This window comes from Tauraco erythrolophus, chromosome 2, assembly GCF_009769465.1.
Source record: "Tauraco erythrolophus isolate bTauEry1 chromosome 2, bTauEry1.pri, whole genome shotgun sequence".
In the NCBI taxonomy this organism is placed as follows: Eukaryota; Metazoa; Chordata; class Aves; order Musophagiformes; family Musophagidae; genus Tauraco; species Tauraco erythrolophus.
The window spans coordinates 68,759,225-68,775,533 of NC_141466.1; the positions used below are offsets into that span (position 1 = coordinate 68,759,225).

The following is a 16,309-nucleotide window of genomic DNA, read 5'->3' on the forward strand; positions in this document are numbered from 1 at the left end:
TGCTCTCACCTTACAAAAGGTTTCAGAAAAGATCTCAGAAGAGGTGAAATGGTGAGAAACAATCGATGCCTAACAGATGCAGCCTCACCTCTTTGGTACTGTGGAGAATGGCTGGGTTGGGTGATACTGGGAAACATTCATTTATCAACAGCGTGACCATCAGTCACTCCCCTGACATGGAAACACGGGCTGATCTCCACCCCATTCATTCATTTAAGCTGTTTCCCAGTCCTCAACATCATGGCAAGAAAAGAAAGAAAGGATGCTTGTTGAATTTCTTAAACCCAGTCCATATGTTGTTATGCATGAGAACTGCACACTTGCTCTGGAATTTAAGGACATTTAATGTTTATGAACAGGAAGTTACTACAAAAGGTCCAAGACCCATTGAGTCCATGAGAATCAAGAGAAAAAGATAAAAAACTTTTTTTTTTTCCTTTTTCCTGCACACAAAAAGAAAACTGGGATCATAGGGCATGGATTTCAGTGACAAAAGGGCCAGTACCAAAGAGGAGCATCTACAGTTCCTCGTGCTGATAACATTTAAAAGGCAAGAAACCAGTCTGCTAATGAAATTGTCTTATGAAACCGAAAAGAGATAACCAGGGCTTCCATATTTTGTTTAAAAAAAAAAAGCTCAAACCTAACCTTGTAATAATCATTTTGCACTTATACTGTATGAGTACAGAATTTTATCTATCAGCCTGATTCTCAAATGCACTTAAGAGCTTAAGTCAAACGGAAACCAGTGGGAATTGGGTCTCCGAATGTCTTTGTAGGCTCAGGTTTGAGTGACTGCTCTGTCCCAATTTCAGCACCGTTTAGGAGACCACTGATTTTCAAGGAAATTTAAGCTCTTCAGTCACTGATGCAAATTTAGGCTCCCAAGTAAATTGAGCAGTTATGAAAACATTATTGCAGGACTCACTGTGGAAAGCTTAACCCATCATGCACAGAAGATGTAACACAGTACGGACCTAGAGCTCTCTGTCTGGTTTAGGTGTAATCCTTGCCTTAAAGATTGCAGCCTGTAAGTCTAAAACCAGTAATTGAAAGATGGCAATCTGAAAACAAACAAAAAAAAAACCCACAAACACACACAAAAACCAACAACTACCTAACATTCAAATTTTGAGGTGTAAATTTCTATTCCATGTCATGGCCTGGAAACTAGGCAGTGAGAAGATCAGTCTTGCCCATTACATTCTTCAAACCTCCCTATTAAATTAGAATTATAAATACCTAAAAAGCAATATCGAGTTCTTGAGACATTTGATCACATAAAAGGTGCTGAAACTCTGTTAACATCATGATGCTGGTGTTGGACCAGCATCCCTTGAATTTAGTGATTATTATTGTACTAAGAAATAAGTCCACAAGACACAGGTGTTTTGCTTGGAAGAAGTATGACTTTTTCTCTTAATATCCATGTCCTTTCATGTCTTCTGCTGAGCACTGCTTGATTCTATAGAACAGTAAGTGCAGCTAATAAGAATTTTAAGCTAGGCAACTTCTTCATATTTGCCTTTTGCTGCTGCAACGCCTCAAATAGCCCAACAAGGAGGCTTATCAGCAACCCTTCAAGGGCCATCTGCTATTCTGCCTTGAGTAGCACACGTCTGGAGAGCAGACGTATCGCTGATGATCGGGTACACAGCCACAGACGCAGCTTTGGGCGTATGTGTGAAGACACGTGAACCGAGAGAGCTAAACAAATGTGCTGGAAACCCACCACAGTCAGTTGACACGTACCCGCAGAGATAATTGCAGCAAACCTTTTCAAAAGCTGAGCCACTGGCGATCGAGTAGACAGCTCCAGGGTAAGGCAGTGCATGATAGTGTTTAGTGGAGCTGAAATTCATGTGGTTCTGCCTAGTTGTTGTACTTTTTAAACACGTTCGATGGTCTTAAAAATGATAAATATGCCCTTGAGGGAATTGCAGAAAAGTCCTCTTCTTCTTCCTAAGTGCTATTGTCTTCGTACTAAGGTAGGAAACGTGTTTCTTTTTCACCTTCAAATCTAGGCGAAATTTTTTCCTCTTGGAACAGAAGCTTAGGGGGTGATTAGGTCTTCGCATACACTTAATAATTTGTTTGGTTTCTGTGAGTTAGCAATAGAACAGGTCAGGATTTTTTTTTTTTTTATGAAAATGTGCATTTGTCACAACTGAAACTGTGGTAAGACAGGTCAGTTTCAATGAAATTCCAGACTTAAAATAGTTAGGAAGGAAAAATGGTTTGAAATTGCTGAAAATCATCCTTTTTTTCCATGAAACACTTAAAAGTGACTCTTTATTCTGAAATGTAAGTGACTTGAATAAGACAAAAAAATGTATGAACTAAAAGAAAGCATCAGAGAATTTGTGAATAAAAAGATTTTTACTGAGTTCAACTTTTTGATGTGAGGGTTGTTAGTCTGTCAGCTTTTTAAGAGTTCCTTGGTTTATTGCTATTTAGAGTAGAGAAGCTTGGTTTCTTTTAAAATCAATGTCATTTTCATAGGACAGGGAATGCATTCTCCTTCTCACCCTGGAATGCAAATCTTAGACTGTACATAAGTTGGCATTTTAGATCCAGACAGAGGTGCATTTGATTTTGCTGAATGTTAGTTTGTTTGTCATCAGTCCATTAAAATCAAGACTTTTCTTTTATAATGACAAAAGTAGGAAAAAATCCTAGGGAAGCTGAGCCTAAACTTTTTTTCCAGTTTAGGAAATAAACTGAAATATAGAAATTAAAATTAATTAGAAAATAAATAACAGAAAATAAAACAACTTTTTGAGGTATCTCAGGATGAAGATTCTCATTGAAATATTTCATTTCATTCAAGTGCAGTAAAATTTTCAGTAACAATACATTTGCCCATGAATATAATTTATTTTGTATATACGCTTGTTTTAATATCCCAGTACAAGTACAGTTTATGACAGCTCAGCCAAGAAGTAAATGTTGTATACATAACTTCCCAGATAAATGAAGCTCCATATCTTTCTGATGTCTTTGATTAGAAAGGAAATGTTACATTTTATACCTGAACTTCTTACCTCGATGTGGTTGGCAGGAGCCCTGACATAGATCCCTGCTGGTGACAGTGTCTCAATGTTGGATAAACCATCTGTTCCAGAAAGGCCAATCACTATGTTGTTACTGACTTTGTTTCCCTCTTCCAGTCCTTCTCCTTTTACGAAAAAGAAAAATGAAAAACAAACAAAAAAAAAGATACAAAAGAAAAAAAGGAAGGAAAAAGGAAAAAAGAAACAGAAATGTAAATATTGCTAAATAGAAATAACTTTCTATTATGCAAGTCACAGAACTTGCTGGGTTTTGCCCTGCCTGCTTTGCTGGCATGACCCACTTGGTAATTAGCTTTCTTTGCTAATTGTCCCAGGGTAAATCACTGGTAAATTCGAATAGAGCTTAGAAACCTGTGTTTAACACATGGCAGAAGACTGCTGTGAGACGGTCAGATGGCCATGACTACTCAACCCAGTGGTGCATGACATGGAAAGGGGAAGGCTGTGTGCTTCAGAAATGTCAGGAGGCCACAAGCAAGATCTGATCAACATTGAAAATACGATAAAAATCAGTTTCTGCCACAAAGAGCTTACACTCTAATGAGAGAAAAACAATCAGGGAAAGGAATACTACAACAGATATTCTACAAAGAGGCAATAGAGACCATGATTCTGTGATTCAATATGCACATGGCCCTGCATCATGTGTTATATGCAACACCAGCCATACTGTACCCCAGATTTATGCAGGAAATAAACACAGGGAATATTATAATGCACATTTACAGTTGGAAAAATATTCAGAGTGTGGAAGTGGTTCATCTATGCACACACAGGCATGCTTCTGGCAGTACTAGAATTCAAAGTTGTATCTCCTGTGTCTCCATCCACTGCCCTACTTACATGTAAGAAAATTTCTAAATAGACTTCAAAACATCCAGTGTAACTATGCACAAAAGTGGGGGGTTTGCCCCCTAAGCAATGAAGTATGAGAAGAAAAAGGGAAGATCAATCAAAAAATTGATCACTCAACTCAGTCATGGGGTGCCCTAGATCTAGAAACAGTATTGAAGTAGGAAGAAAAATATATATATATATTTTTAAACCCCATCATAAAGAAATGTGCCACCCAACAGCAAAAAGTGGACAGTCACCTGCAGGTCAAGCCTGAATAAGGACACATCAGCGTATGTCCCTCTGCTCTGGCTTTTTGGAAGCAAAATACAAAGTGGATTATTTGTGTTTGGCCTACATCAGGAGCAAAATAAATCTATTCAGTTTTGTTTATTGAACATAAATTATTATCTTCAGCCATACCTGCTCAAGTTGTGTCCCAAATACAGATCCCAAATCATTACTACTCCAAATGTAAGCCAATTCATAGGAAAATCTACGTCCTTTGGTTTTGAGGACAGCAGCAGTTATTTTTAGCCTTCCTCTCAGTCCTTTGAGCTTTTCTCCATTTTTGGAACAAGATCCATTTAGGAAATCTTTCCTTTCCAGGCTGTATTTACTACAAACAATGCCACTACCAGGGCATGAACAGGATCCTAAAGCAGTCTTTTTGACAGCCATTTAGGTTTGCAAGGTGTCATAAAAGGTCTTGGCTTCCAAGCTGAGACCTGGTGTGTCAATTAATTTTAAGCCCAGAGCGACTTTTTATGACTGTCTTGCAAACCCCCTGAAAATAAGGAGTTTAGATGAAATCACTGAGGGAGTCCAATTCAGGAGCTGCAAATAGCCAGCTATAATAAATATTCCTTCACAGGCAACAAAATGATATATAAATTCATCCATCAGACCCTCTGGAGCTGCTGACAATGAAGCCATTAAACACATCTTGGGGATAAGGTGTATTCAGGCTGAGACTTCAGCGGAAACGTTCAGCTCAGCCCAGAGTCCTTTAACTCAGACACATGTCCTAGCACGAGTGAGCCAAGGCATGCTGGCAGGATGGAGATCTTGTTCTGCTTCCCCGTGGTGACAAGGACTCTGTGCATCATATGGGCAAGTCATTGCATCTCTCTGGGCCAGCTCTCTGTCTGCAAGATGTGTACAATCGCTCTCCTTTTACAGGTCTCCTCTATTTAAATAGTGATCTATCACTTCTCATTATGTTTCTATACAGGATCTAGCATAGGGACTTGCTCTCTGTGTGGAATTGCAGGATTAGGACTAAAGGCTTTTTTTCCCTCCCTCTGTTTATCTTAAAATTGGTCATTTTTACCCCATCTCTGATGGAAAACAAAAATCAAGCTATATCTTTAGGTATTCAGGCAATATGAGATCCTAGCAGAAGATGCTACAAGTCAGTCTCCTGATGGTTAGTTAGGAGAAATATTTTGTTTAACATTTTTGTTGCTCCAAGCTCCAACTCATTTAAGTGCTAAATCCTCTGCTTAACTTTTAACATATGCTTTTCCTCCATTATCTTTGATGCCAAACGTCTGAAGTTAAAGGTAAGCGTGCTCTTAAATGCCTTTCTGAACTGGGGTCTTAAACACCGCATAATGGTGCTCTTCCAAAGACAGATAAAATAATTCCCTGAAACAGTCTCCTTCCATTTGTACACTGGAAAAGAAAGGATCCAGATCAAGTGAAGACTGACCTGATGAAATGGAGTGTATGGTCAAAAGGAAATAGCTGCTAGGAGCTGCATGTGGAAACTTAGGAGCTTTATTCCAGATTCACTGATACCAGAAAATGTCTAAGATATGATTAAAGTGCTTGGGCTACAGTTAAAAATCTGCCACTCTTTCCTCCAAAGACATTTTCATGCAAATGATAATCAGCATATGTTACTGCTAAATGTAGGATACACATTCACTTACCCAGTAGAAGCCCGTGGCCTGAAATGTTATAGAAAACATTACTGTCCACACTAAGGTTTGAGATCCCAGTCAGATGGAGTCCTTGGCCAAAGGAGTCCAAAATACAACAGCCACGTATGTAAGAGTCTGGAAAGAAATGAGCGCTGTGAGCAAAGAGCACACTGCATCTTAAAGGTTGGGGATCTTTATATCAGCTCTTCATCCTTTGATGCTGTGTAATTTGCTTTTGGCAGTTTCGCACCCTTACTCACATGGCAGACCTTTGCCAACAGGTGGGCATTACTGAGATGGGAACAGTAGAGAAGAGAGTCCCTGAGCATAGAAATGGGTTAATGGAGGTGGTCCACTATTGTAAGGAAGGAGGAGGAGGAGATCCAGTGAAAGGATAAGTTAGGATCCCAAAAGTGAAATATGTTATGAGCTCAGGCAGTTGGGTGATTGAAGTGGGATTGAAGAAGAGGAGGAATGCTTCAGAAGGGCAGTGGAAAGGAACAGCATCTTGTACACCTTGTCTAGCCAGGCATGGTGACCTGACCACTGTACTCCAGCATCATGGCTAGTGCTCCCTTCTGCCACCAGGAAGCCTAGATCCTCACTCAGTGATGAAGGCGGCATAGGGAAGGCATAAGTGTGGGTTAGCTGGAGGGGAAAGTCCCATCCAGTATCTTTAAAACATTATTTGAGCCCAAACACCTTGTTCTCACAGCCACCAGTCTTCAGAGCCCTCGTTGCCACTTTCACAGAGAAAAATTTTGCACTTACCAGCGACAAAGTCAAAAGAACTTAATATGTTCCTCAAATTTCAGGTGATAGAATTAAACTTTGTCCTACGATACCAGACAGCCCTGAGCCACCTCTGGGCTCCCTCACAGTATATCAGTACTTTCATTACCAGAGCTAGAAGTAGCACACCAACTCAGAGGTGTGGCATAAATAAAAGACATTATTTTAGGAAGTCCAAATATATAAAGGAACTAAAGCAGCTTAAAGCACTCCATCAAGTTTCACTTGAGCTTAGACTACAGAGAGGTTTTCTCGCTTTTACGAATCTAATTTGTCAACTGCCCCAAGAGCTGAGCAGGCTTTTCAGAACGTCTGCCCCAGCTTTGGGCAGGAAAAGGTGGACAGTTGAGATCATTCAGACCCACCTCCAGTGCAGCCACCTCACCTGCCATCCGCGCGCTGCCAGCAACAGTCAGGGCGCTGAGATGCTGCCGAAACACTTGGCCCATGTTGCGGAACTGGACCCCCTCCATCCGGAGCCGACTCGCCTCTCCCTGGAAGGCCTCCACAACCACGATGGCCCCCAGGTCCCGAGACCCCAGCTGCTGCTCACTGCGCTTGTACAGACACCTGGAGCGACCTAGAATACAACCCGGTGGGAGCTGTCAGTGTTACTTCTCCATGGTGACCATGGGATGTGCAGAGCGCCCCAAGCAACATCATGAGACCCACCACATAGATTCAGTCGGACTCTATCTCCAGCAGCGATCTTAAACATGGGCCCAAAGACAAACAGCTACAGGCAAACACATTTGATACTCCCCCTAAATACTCTCACGGCTCCTTCCCTAAGAGTCTGGACATTTTTAGAGGAACATATATTAAAACCAGCAGGAAGACATGGCAGTTTTATGCCTTGGAAAGCTCCTTGTGTTCAATTTTAAATAGTCCTATGCATAGGGAAGATGGATTTGACACTGATTTACCTTGGGTGAGGTTCTTGAAAAGGAGATTGGGCATGGATGTACTGAACTAAAATGAAATGAGAACACTTAGAAATTTATTTAAAACTTGCTCTCCTGACTCTTCCTGCAGATGGACGGGGAACTTTCCTGAAGACAAGGAAAATAAATCATAAAGCTGGGGAAGACATCGACATTCTTAACAGATATCCTTCCATGGTTCTAGACTTAGGATATTTTGGTATGAGGGGATTCAGGCTACAAATGTGTAACTTGGGCTTGTTCAGTGAAGGTGCAGAGGTGATCTCAAAATATGGCCTGGCCTGCTTATGCTCAGTAATGATTATTTTTCTTTTAAAGAAGGTAAATTAACTACAAAAAACACTGCTCACACATCTTCCAGTGACTCCTTTCAGAAACCCTCCTATCCTTTAACCTAAATAAAAACCTCAAATGGTTGGCACATTTCAGAGACTATATTTGCAAGTTCCACAGAAAATGGACCATAAATCCACGAGTAATATAAGCAGTTGGCTGCTGGATATCAAATAAAGTCTTGTGTCACAGTCTGAAAGCCCAAGGCATTTGATTTTTAAAGGAAACTTTACACCTGGTTTGCCAGATTATCTAACTCCCCTCAAATTATAATCACTGTCTGATTCTGCTTCCTCATCAGCTGGGGTAAATTAGGAAGCCACCTGTCAAATTTCATGCTGTTTCATATAGGTAAAACTAAAGGACAACTGAGAAACCTAACACTGCTTCACCAGTGTTACTATACGCTACAAGAAACTGTCACCCGTTATTTTTTCTTGGTATCCCTAAACACTAAACATCATCTCAATATTTTACACTAAAGAGTACAAACAGCATTGGGCTGTTTTGTTTTTCCTTCTTCTTAAAGTGACTAAATAGTAAACACAATTAAAAATTTAATATATTATATACACTGAAACATGTTTTCAGAAGACACTTTCTTTTCTACACCCTTAGGCTCAGGCAAAACCAAAGGGTCTTTCCCAAGATGGCTTGAAAAAACAATGTGAAAATAATACATCTGAGATATTATAATGAAAGGCAGTTCAACTCCTGAGACTTCACACTTCAATGTCAAACAACATTTGGAAAGATAAACTCGCTTTCCTGGAGTTGATACGTTTCAAAGTTATCCTATTAAGAAAGAGTTCTAGTACACAGTGATACCACAATGTGACTTTAAAGGAGCGATTTTCCTCCTCGGTACATTTTTGTGAGAAAACACTTCCTCACCTCTTGTAACACTGGTTGTCACACACTGTCTGGTGTGCAACATCCTCTCCATCGTGACATTTCCTTGAACAACAACCCTTCTGCTAACCAGCACCACCAGGGCACTCAAGGGCAGACCTTCACCGTTCGCCCATCCCTCTCCCACACTGTGGGAGTACCTAAGGAAAGACACAAAAAAGGCACAAAAGCATCTGCACCTGCCAGATGACAAGAACAATGTTTACCCTAAGCTTATGACAGCAACCACCTAAATTCAGAGCTGGTTTCAGTCCTCTTCTCACTATGAGTCCTCTTTGGGCAACCTGGTGTAGCGGAAGGTATCCCTGCCCATGGCAGGGGGGTTGGAACTAGATGATCTTTGAGGTCCCTTCCAACCCAAACCATTCTATGATTCTATGATTCTATGATTCTATGATTCTATGATCAGCAGCACACCCAATGTGTCTGCATATATGGGCTAGATATATTCTTCCTTGGCCAATGTTTGTTTTCATCCTTTGTCTCTCAAGCTCACAAATTTGCCTTAGACTACGTATCTTTACAACAAAATATTTCAGTCTTTGAATTTTCTTCCCAAAACTTATTTGGGTGAAAATTCTCAGTACTTTCTTCCTCAAGCCTCAAATATTTCTGAAAACAATACCATTAATCTTCTTGGGCATTGGAGTTGGGTTGCATCCCAAACAGATAACACATTTCAACCCTGGGGCTCCAGGTGACAATGATAAGAGGCGCAGTTTGTCCAAGATCTCCATGCACAGCAGACGAAGAGAGCATAGGACAGTGAAACAACCACTCACTGGAAACATGGAAGCAGTATTTCTAAATCAAAGAAATTAACTTCAAGTCTGTTGTTAATCAGCTTAAGTAAATCAGTCAAGAAGGGAGGATTTATTTAGTTTTTTTACAGAAGTCAGACACTTCTTGTGGAAAAAAAAAAAAATCACTTTCTCAAGAAATTATCTATGCAAGAAATTTCTTTGTCAGCCCTATGCTGAGGCCATTGGGCTGTACTGGCCATCAGCGTTTTCTGCTTCAAAGGTTTTCTGAGTTCATGGGCATGATACAGAATTCAAAGAGTCAAACTTTCAGGATTGAACATCCAATAGCTTTAGGGGGAGGAAGGAACCGAAATATCTCTGACCACCTTTGTTAAAGGGATTTATATAGTTATTATGTCCCACAGGAAATGTCAAATCCTCACCTAGACCAAATTTTCCTCTGGTTTAGCTCTCTGCTATAGAAATCCCCCTGGCCCTTGAAAGGATACCTGAGTGGTGATCTAATGTACAGCTCTGTGTTGTTCACAGACTCAATAACAGCCATTTCTTCCTGCTGCTGTGCATCTTCAAAGCCTGTCCTTCCCACCATGATTTCATCTCCAGGTTGCCAGTCAACAGGTTCCTGGAGCACTAATCGTGTATCGTTAGTACGAGCTGATGATTTCAAGTGTGTGAAAGCTACTTTGGGCATCCAGCCTGGAAAAAAAAAAAAAAGAGAAAAAAATATTTAAAAAAGCAAGTCAATCAATATGAAAAAAGAGGAGCAGCATGGTTAGAAAACACTGCCTCACTTGGATCATCCTGCAGCTATTAATTTCTTTTTGATGCTGTATAAGAGAGGCAGGATTAATGCTACAAAAGAGGATTTGTGCATATCTGCTTGGATCAAAAATGCAGCACTTTCCAAACAACACCTTCATTTCATATCTTTTGGGTTTTATTGGTCCCCAAAACCTGAAAAAAACATGCCGGAAAGAAGTTTGCTCAACAAGCAGTGGATCTGAGGTTCAGTTTCATTCCTCCAAACTGACTTCCCTACGTGAGAAACACCCTCTTCTTAAGCATCCTTTATAACTAATGGAGAAAAGCACTGTCTGCAGCGACCATCCTCCTCCTCTGAGTGCAAAAGCACTTCAAATTATCAGATTCCCTGGTCAAGTGTCCAAAATAACATGCAATGAATCTAAGTCCACAAGTAACTTGCATTCACAAAAATACACGCTTCTATTAGTAACAGTTCAGTGACATATGGAAAGACAAATATCACCAGTTTCAAAAACTTTTAAAGAGTGACTACAGATTGCTGAGCCAGCAACACAAGGTTGTCTCAAAATTGTCTTAAATGGAGGATCCAAAATGAGGGGTCATTTTTTGAAATCTTGGGTTAGGCAGCTTAAACATTGGTTATGAAAAGAATTTGCTTGAGCCTTTTTCATCCAAAACCAGAAAGAGCACCACATACTATTTTAAATGTAACTTTGGGGAATTTTTTCCAGAAAACTTGAATCTCAGAAAACACTGCTGTAACATATTCTTGGTGAAGCCTTAGTCTGGTTAGACTTGAAAACAGATTTTCAACTGTAAGGTTCAGTTGATGTGAAGGTCACGTAACATCCCTGGAGATGGATTACAGGTTTGGCAAGCAGTGTGAATATATGGGGCAGCATGACGGCAAGATGAAGATGACCTCCCTGCATCAGCAACCTTAGGTCACCACTGGAAGGAAATAGCAAGGTTGCAACTGTATTCTCCCAAACTCCCTCCTTTTTGATAGACAGACATACTACCAAGTCTGTGTATAACAAGCGCCAACAACAAAAAGTCTTGCCATTTCACCCACCCTTCTTCACTTCATGATGTTTGCTTTAACTCTTGATATTTCTTTTTCCCTAGCAGGCTTTGGAACAGATTGGTCCAGTGAGATCCAACACACTGAACACCATCAGGGAAGAGCATGTTCCTCACACACCCACCTTTAGTATATTTTTCCTTCCCTCCTTTGCAATACATCATAATTTACCTTTAGCCCACAGCAAGTTACTGTCCTCCCTGGCTGCACTACAGAAAAGTAATAACACCAGAAATCACTGAGGGTAGAGGTTGCATCCAATAAATCATTTTCAAATTATATTAAGCAAGCTTCTCTCTCTCCATTTCCTCTTTCACTTTCTGTTGCTCATACTCTAGCGTCCCAATTCTTTCCTTAATGAAGACGGAAATAAGAAGTAGCACCTCCAAGTCAGTGAATTCACAGCAGAACGTGAGAAGGAAGAATCAAGTCTTTATAGTCTGCCATCTTGAAGTATATTTGAGCACCAACTCTGTGTGTCAATGAGTTGATGGGTATCTGAATCTGGCTGAGATACTTCTGGCTAATTATCTTTTCTTTTTTCATCAATCAGAATTGAAATTTCTCAACTTACAGCTAAGCAAATCTCTCAGACATCCTTCACTTAATGTGCTTCAGTTCATGTCATTGAACTGTTGCAGAGTGCATCAAATGGATTTCCTTCAGATAAAACTAATGCATAACTTGTAATCATAGAATCATAGAACGGTTAGAGTTGGAAGGGACCTCAAAGATCATCCAGTTCCAACCCCCCTGCCATGGGCAGGGAAACCCTCCACTACACCAGGTTGCCCAAAGCCTCATCCAACCTGGTCTTGAAATCCAGTAGGACACATAGTACACTTTAGACATTAATGGAACCAGACTAGTATGACTCTACAGTAGCACCAAAAACACGTACAGTGTGGACCCTGCATCCTCAACACCTACACCATTCACTCCACAGATCTGCTTCTATTAAGCCACACTGTATTCTAATGTAGACATAGCCAAAGCCCAGCTTGCACCATTCATGAGCACAGATATCAAAGACTTCCCCTGTGAAACCTCATCCCCAGCACAGCCTTAGCCAGCTCCAAAAAGTCCTCTTGATATCAGCCTATGTGCATTCTTTTACTAGCAGCAGTCTCATCATCTTTATTCATTTACCTTCTTCCATTGAGTGATCCTCGTGAATTTTTAGGACTCGCATAAAAGCAAACGACTGACAGCAGCCATCTGCATGTTGAGCAGCATAAAATTCTTCTCCAGCTCTGGACATTTTGTTTATATTACTGATTTGTGTTCATGTGTTAATGTGTGTGTGTGTGTGCATCTGTGGCCAGACACACAACTGACTCCCACTGTGTACATCTGTCACATACATACTACAGCAACACTGCTGGGCAACAACTCTTGTCACTAAAAGGTGCCAACCACTGTTCTGCATTCAAAATATGCTCTAATGGAAAAGGCTTGTTTCAGGCTTTTTTCCACTTCCAAGCTCTGGAAAAAAAAAATTATTAAGGAAAATCTTCTCAAGCTTTTTCCTTCTAAAAGAAGCGTATTCAAGGTATCTAAACATCCCCCTCTTTTTTCCCCTTTTTCTTTTTTGACTTCTTACTGTGCTCTCCCAGCCTTCCTTGCTGTCTCCCATTCCACAGTTTGTTTTACCTTCTTCCTGACTATTTAGGTGGGGTAGGGTATTTCTTTGTATGTCAGATCTACTCCCAATTTCCAACACTTTTAGTATATTTTCTTTAGGAGGAGGGGGGAAGAAGTCTATCAGATTCCTCTTTCCTTACTTCTTATCTATAATCCAACGTAAAACACATCTGTAGTCAGATTCTCCTCTACCCTCACAGCACAAGTGACCCACTGGGTTTGGTCAGTGATATTTTTCTGGTCACTTCACCAGGGAGGGACCATAACTGAGCTTCTTTGCCTTAACTAATATATTCCCAGCCTCATGGTTTTGGTGGGAACCCATCATAAACCCACACAGAAATGTACTACACTGTTCCTCAAGCAGTCATCATCCATTGCTGTTTAAAATTACCCCATTACCCTTTCTAAAACATATTTACAGCTGATAACCCTAAAATTTCTTTTTCTTTTTCTTTTTTTGAAAGTGAGTGTAACATTGAGAACTATGTCTCACATAGTTCTAATTATAGGAAAACATGCAACCCCCATGTTCTCCAACTTCAGTATTTAATAGGTTTAAATGAAGATGGCTTGAAAAACAGCACAACTTCCACCAAGTCCCTAAGTCACTATCACCACTGGTGTCTGCAGTTGGCTTGACTTAGTTCAGAGACTGTAGTTGGGTTTCAGGTGCCTAAACATGTCATTTTGGATGTACGATTGGCCTCCAGTTGCTGTTCCAGAAAGGCATTGGTCTGACCTAAGTCCCATGTCCTATCATCTGCCAGATTCACACAGATACCTTGGATACCATTCAGAGTTTATATTAAGACTCAGGTAAATGAACTGATGGCAGGCACCTAAATCAAATTGCTCCTGTTTCTTGAAGAAGTTTCCAGGCTTCTGCTTATCTCCCAAGAGTAGGCTGACTGGTAGGGTACACCACTTTTCAGAGTCACTCCTCCATCCACCTTCTAAATGGAGAGGTTAAATGTGCTGATGAACAGGAGGAACCGATCTCCAGCTGGGAGACAACCTTTGTTTCCCAGAGGTCTTCTCCACCTTCTCTCCTTCAAAGAACCAACGGGCTCTCTATGAAGATCATTAATACCTAGAGTTCCCTGGAACAAAGACCTTGTCTCTGCAGTCTGGCTGCAGGACAACCCTTCAGAGGCCCAGAGCTCTCTATCTTGTTTTCCCTTGAAAACAAGCTCTATTTCAAATGAAACAGGCAGGGTTCATAAAATAACTTTCAGTGATTAGGACTGGACAGTGAAACAGGTAAATAAATGGCTTGTTTGAGAGTAGAAGGTTTAAAAGACCAACAGCTGCAGTATATTTCTTCCCCCCAAAAGTACTGCAAGCAGAAACACTCAAAAGTACTGAAAAATAGATGAATCTGTATAACTCCTTAATTATTGAACTCATATTTAATAATTAACTAAGCTCAGACTGGAAAAAGAACACATCTTGAGATCCAAAGGAGAAGTGCCTTCATGTTATAGGGACAGGACAGAACCTTTAGACTCCAAATGCTATAGCAGGCAAAGCAAGGATTGAACACTTTACTAAATCACTTGATAAAGATACCCTTAAATACTCAACTGAGCAGAACCGTGTTATCAAATGGCAACTCAGAAATGCAAGGAGCTTGAAAGCAAATTCCAAAGTGAATTAAACACAAATCATATCATAAGGCACATCTTGGCACCAAGACCTTGGTCGTTGCCTTAAAACGCCTTCCAGCTTCCACCAGAAGTTAAGAGAAACTTGGATTGACACTGGACACCAAAGGGGATGCACAGTTTGTCATCTATTATTTGTATTAAAGTAAGGCCCACCACGCTAGATAGACACCTAACGGAGTCTCTCCACTGGATACAGAGAAGTCCTACCACAGCACTCACTGACCCAAGGAGCCTACAACTGGGTGCTTCACTGCATGCAAACATGGGTGAGGCTTCCAGAAGACAAAGTTATTAATCTTGTTGCACACAAAAGAAGGTGGCGAGGAGACGCAGAAGGGCTAAGTCGCTTGTTTGAGGCTACGCAAGTGTCTGGGATAAAGCTGGGAAGACAGTTTCCTCTGAGCCAGTCTAGTTTATCAAAAACGAAGCCTCCTATATCTAACACATCTAAAAAACACCACTTACATTCTTGTTAGAATTTTCAGTTACTGCTTGCTGTTCAGATATTAGCTCCAGAGGCAGGTGGCTGAATTGCATCTACATGAATGTCTTGTGCCGTTTCACAGAAAGTGGAAACTGAGTCAGTTCAAACAGATAAACTGAAAAGCGATGAGTTTGCCCTGGTCTGAGAAGCAGCTCGAAACCAGAAGAGAAGGTCAGAGCCCCCTGAGTCACCTCCAACTCTCTGCGAGGACACCATGAGGTGTTGATACCACAGTTACCTTGTGTTAGCAATCTCCCATCCTCCAAGGAATAACTTTCCATACAACTCTCCTTTGAACTGAGAGTGATCCACTAAACTCCAGCCTTTTTTCATTCTTCAACAGCCACTTCCTGCACACTTCTCTTCCTGTTGATCCACCACTTCTTCAGCTTCTTACAGCTCCTGTCTTTCGCCTCTCTCAATCTCTCCCAGAGGATGACTCCAGTCAACGCATAACTCTCGCAGCCTTGCCCTTTTCTCCTGTCATTCCTTGAAATCTGTTCCCTTGCTCCTTTCTGTGTCTCAATCTGATGTCACATTTCCCAGAATACTACATCTCTTCCTCACATAGCTTCAGGAATATATGGGGCATGGGCAGAGAAAACTGACTGACCAACCAATTCTCCAGCTGATGTAAGAAGGCTTGTGGCTTGAGTATGCAACCTTAGGCCGAGTGATTTTTTCAGCCTGCTTTGCCCAGGTTCTCATTTCTGCCATCCACAGATTCAGCCTCCATGTGTCTTTTTATGCTTCCAGGTCTTCCTGTCAGGTTCTGCTGCATAGGTTCCACTTCATGATCTGTCTTCTTCTAAGTCTTCATTCAATCTGTACTTTTTCTGTCTACTGTTTTCCTTCTGGAGAACGCTCCTTCAGACTCCTGACTTCTCCTCTTTCACTTCAGCCAAGGCTGCTGATACCTATTTTATCTCCCAGCCAAGAAGTACTTTGGGTGCTGTGTTCCAAGACTGATGTTCAGTTACCTAGTTACATGCACCTTACATACACCCCATGAGTTTCCTAATTTCCACTTTGGCTTCTCTTCTTTGTCTCCAACTCCGTCCCCAACCCACAGGCTGTCTTG

General features: G+C 41.0%; 1 protein-coding gene across 1 annotated transcript in view; it reads right to left on the minus strand.

The window, feature by feature from the left end:
• The window catches only part of PKHD1 (PKHD1 ciliary IPT domain containing fibrocystin/polyductin), a 272,553-nt gene that overhangs the window by 140,935 nt on the left and 115,309 nt on the right, over positions 1-16,309 (minus strand). The window contains exons 37-41 of the mRNA XM_086623983.1: positions 10,070-10,277; positions 8,800-8,957; positions 7,014-7,208; positions 5,846-5,971; positions 3,045-3,178 (exon numbers count right to left, since the gene is read on the minus strand). Of these exons, the coding sequence (XP_086480109.1) occupies positions 3,045-3,178; positions 5,846-5,971; positions 7,014-7,208; positions 8,800-8,957; positions 10,070-10,277 (821 nt within the window). The remainder of the gene's footprint in view (positions 1-3,044; positions 3,179-5,845; positions 5,972-7,013; positions 7,209-8,799; positions 8,958-10,069; positions 10,278-16,309) is intronic.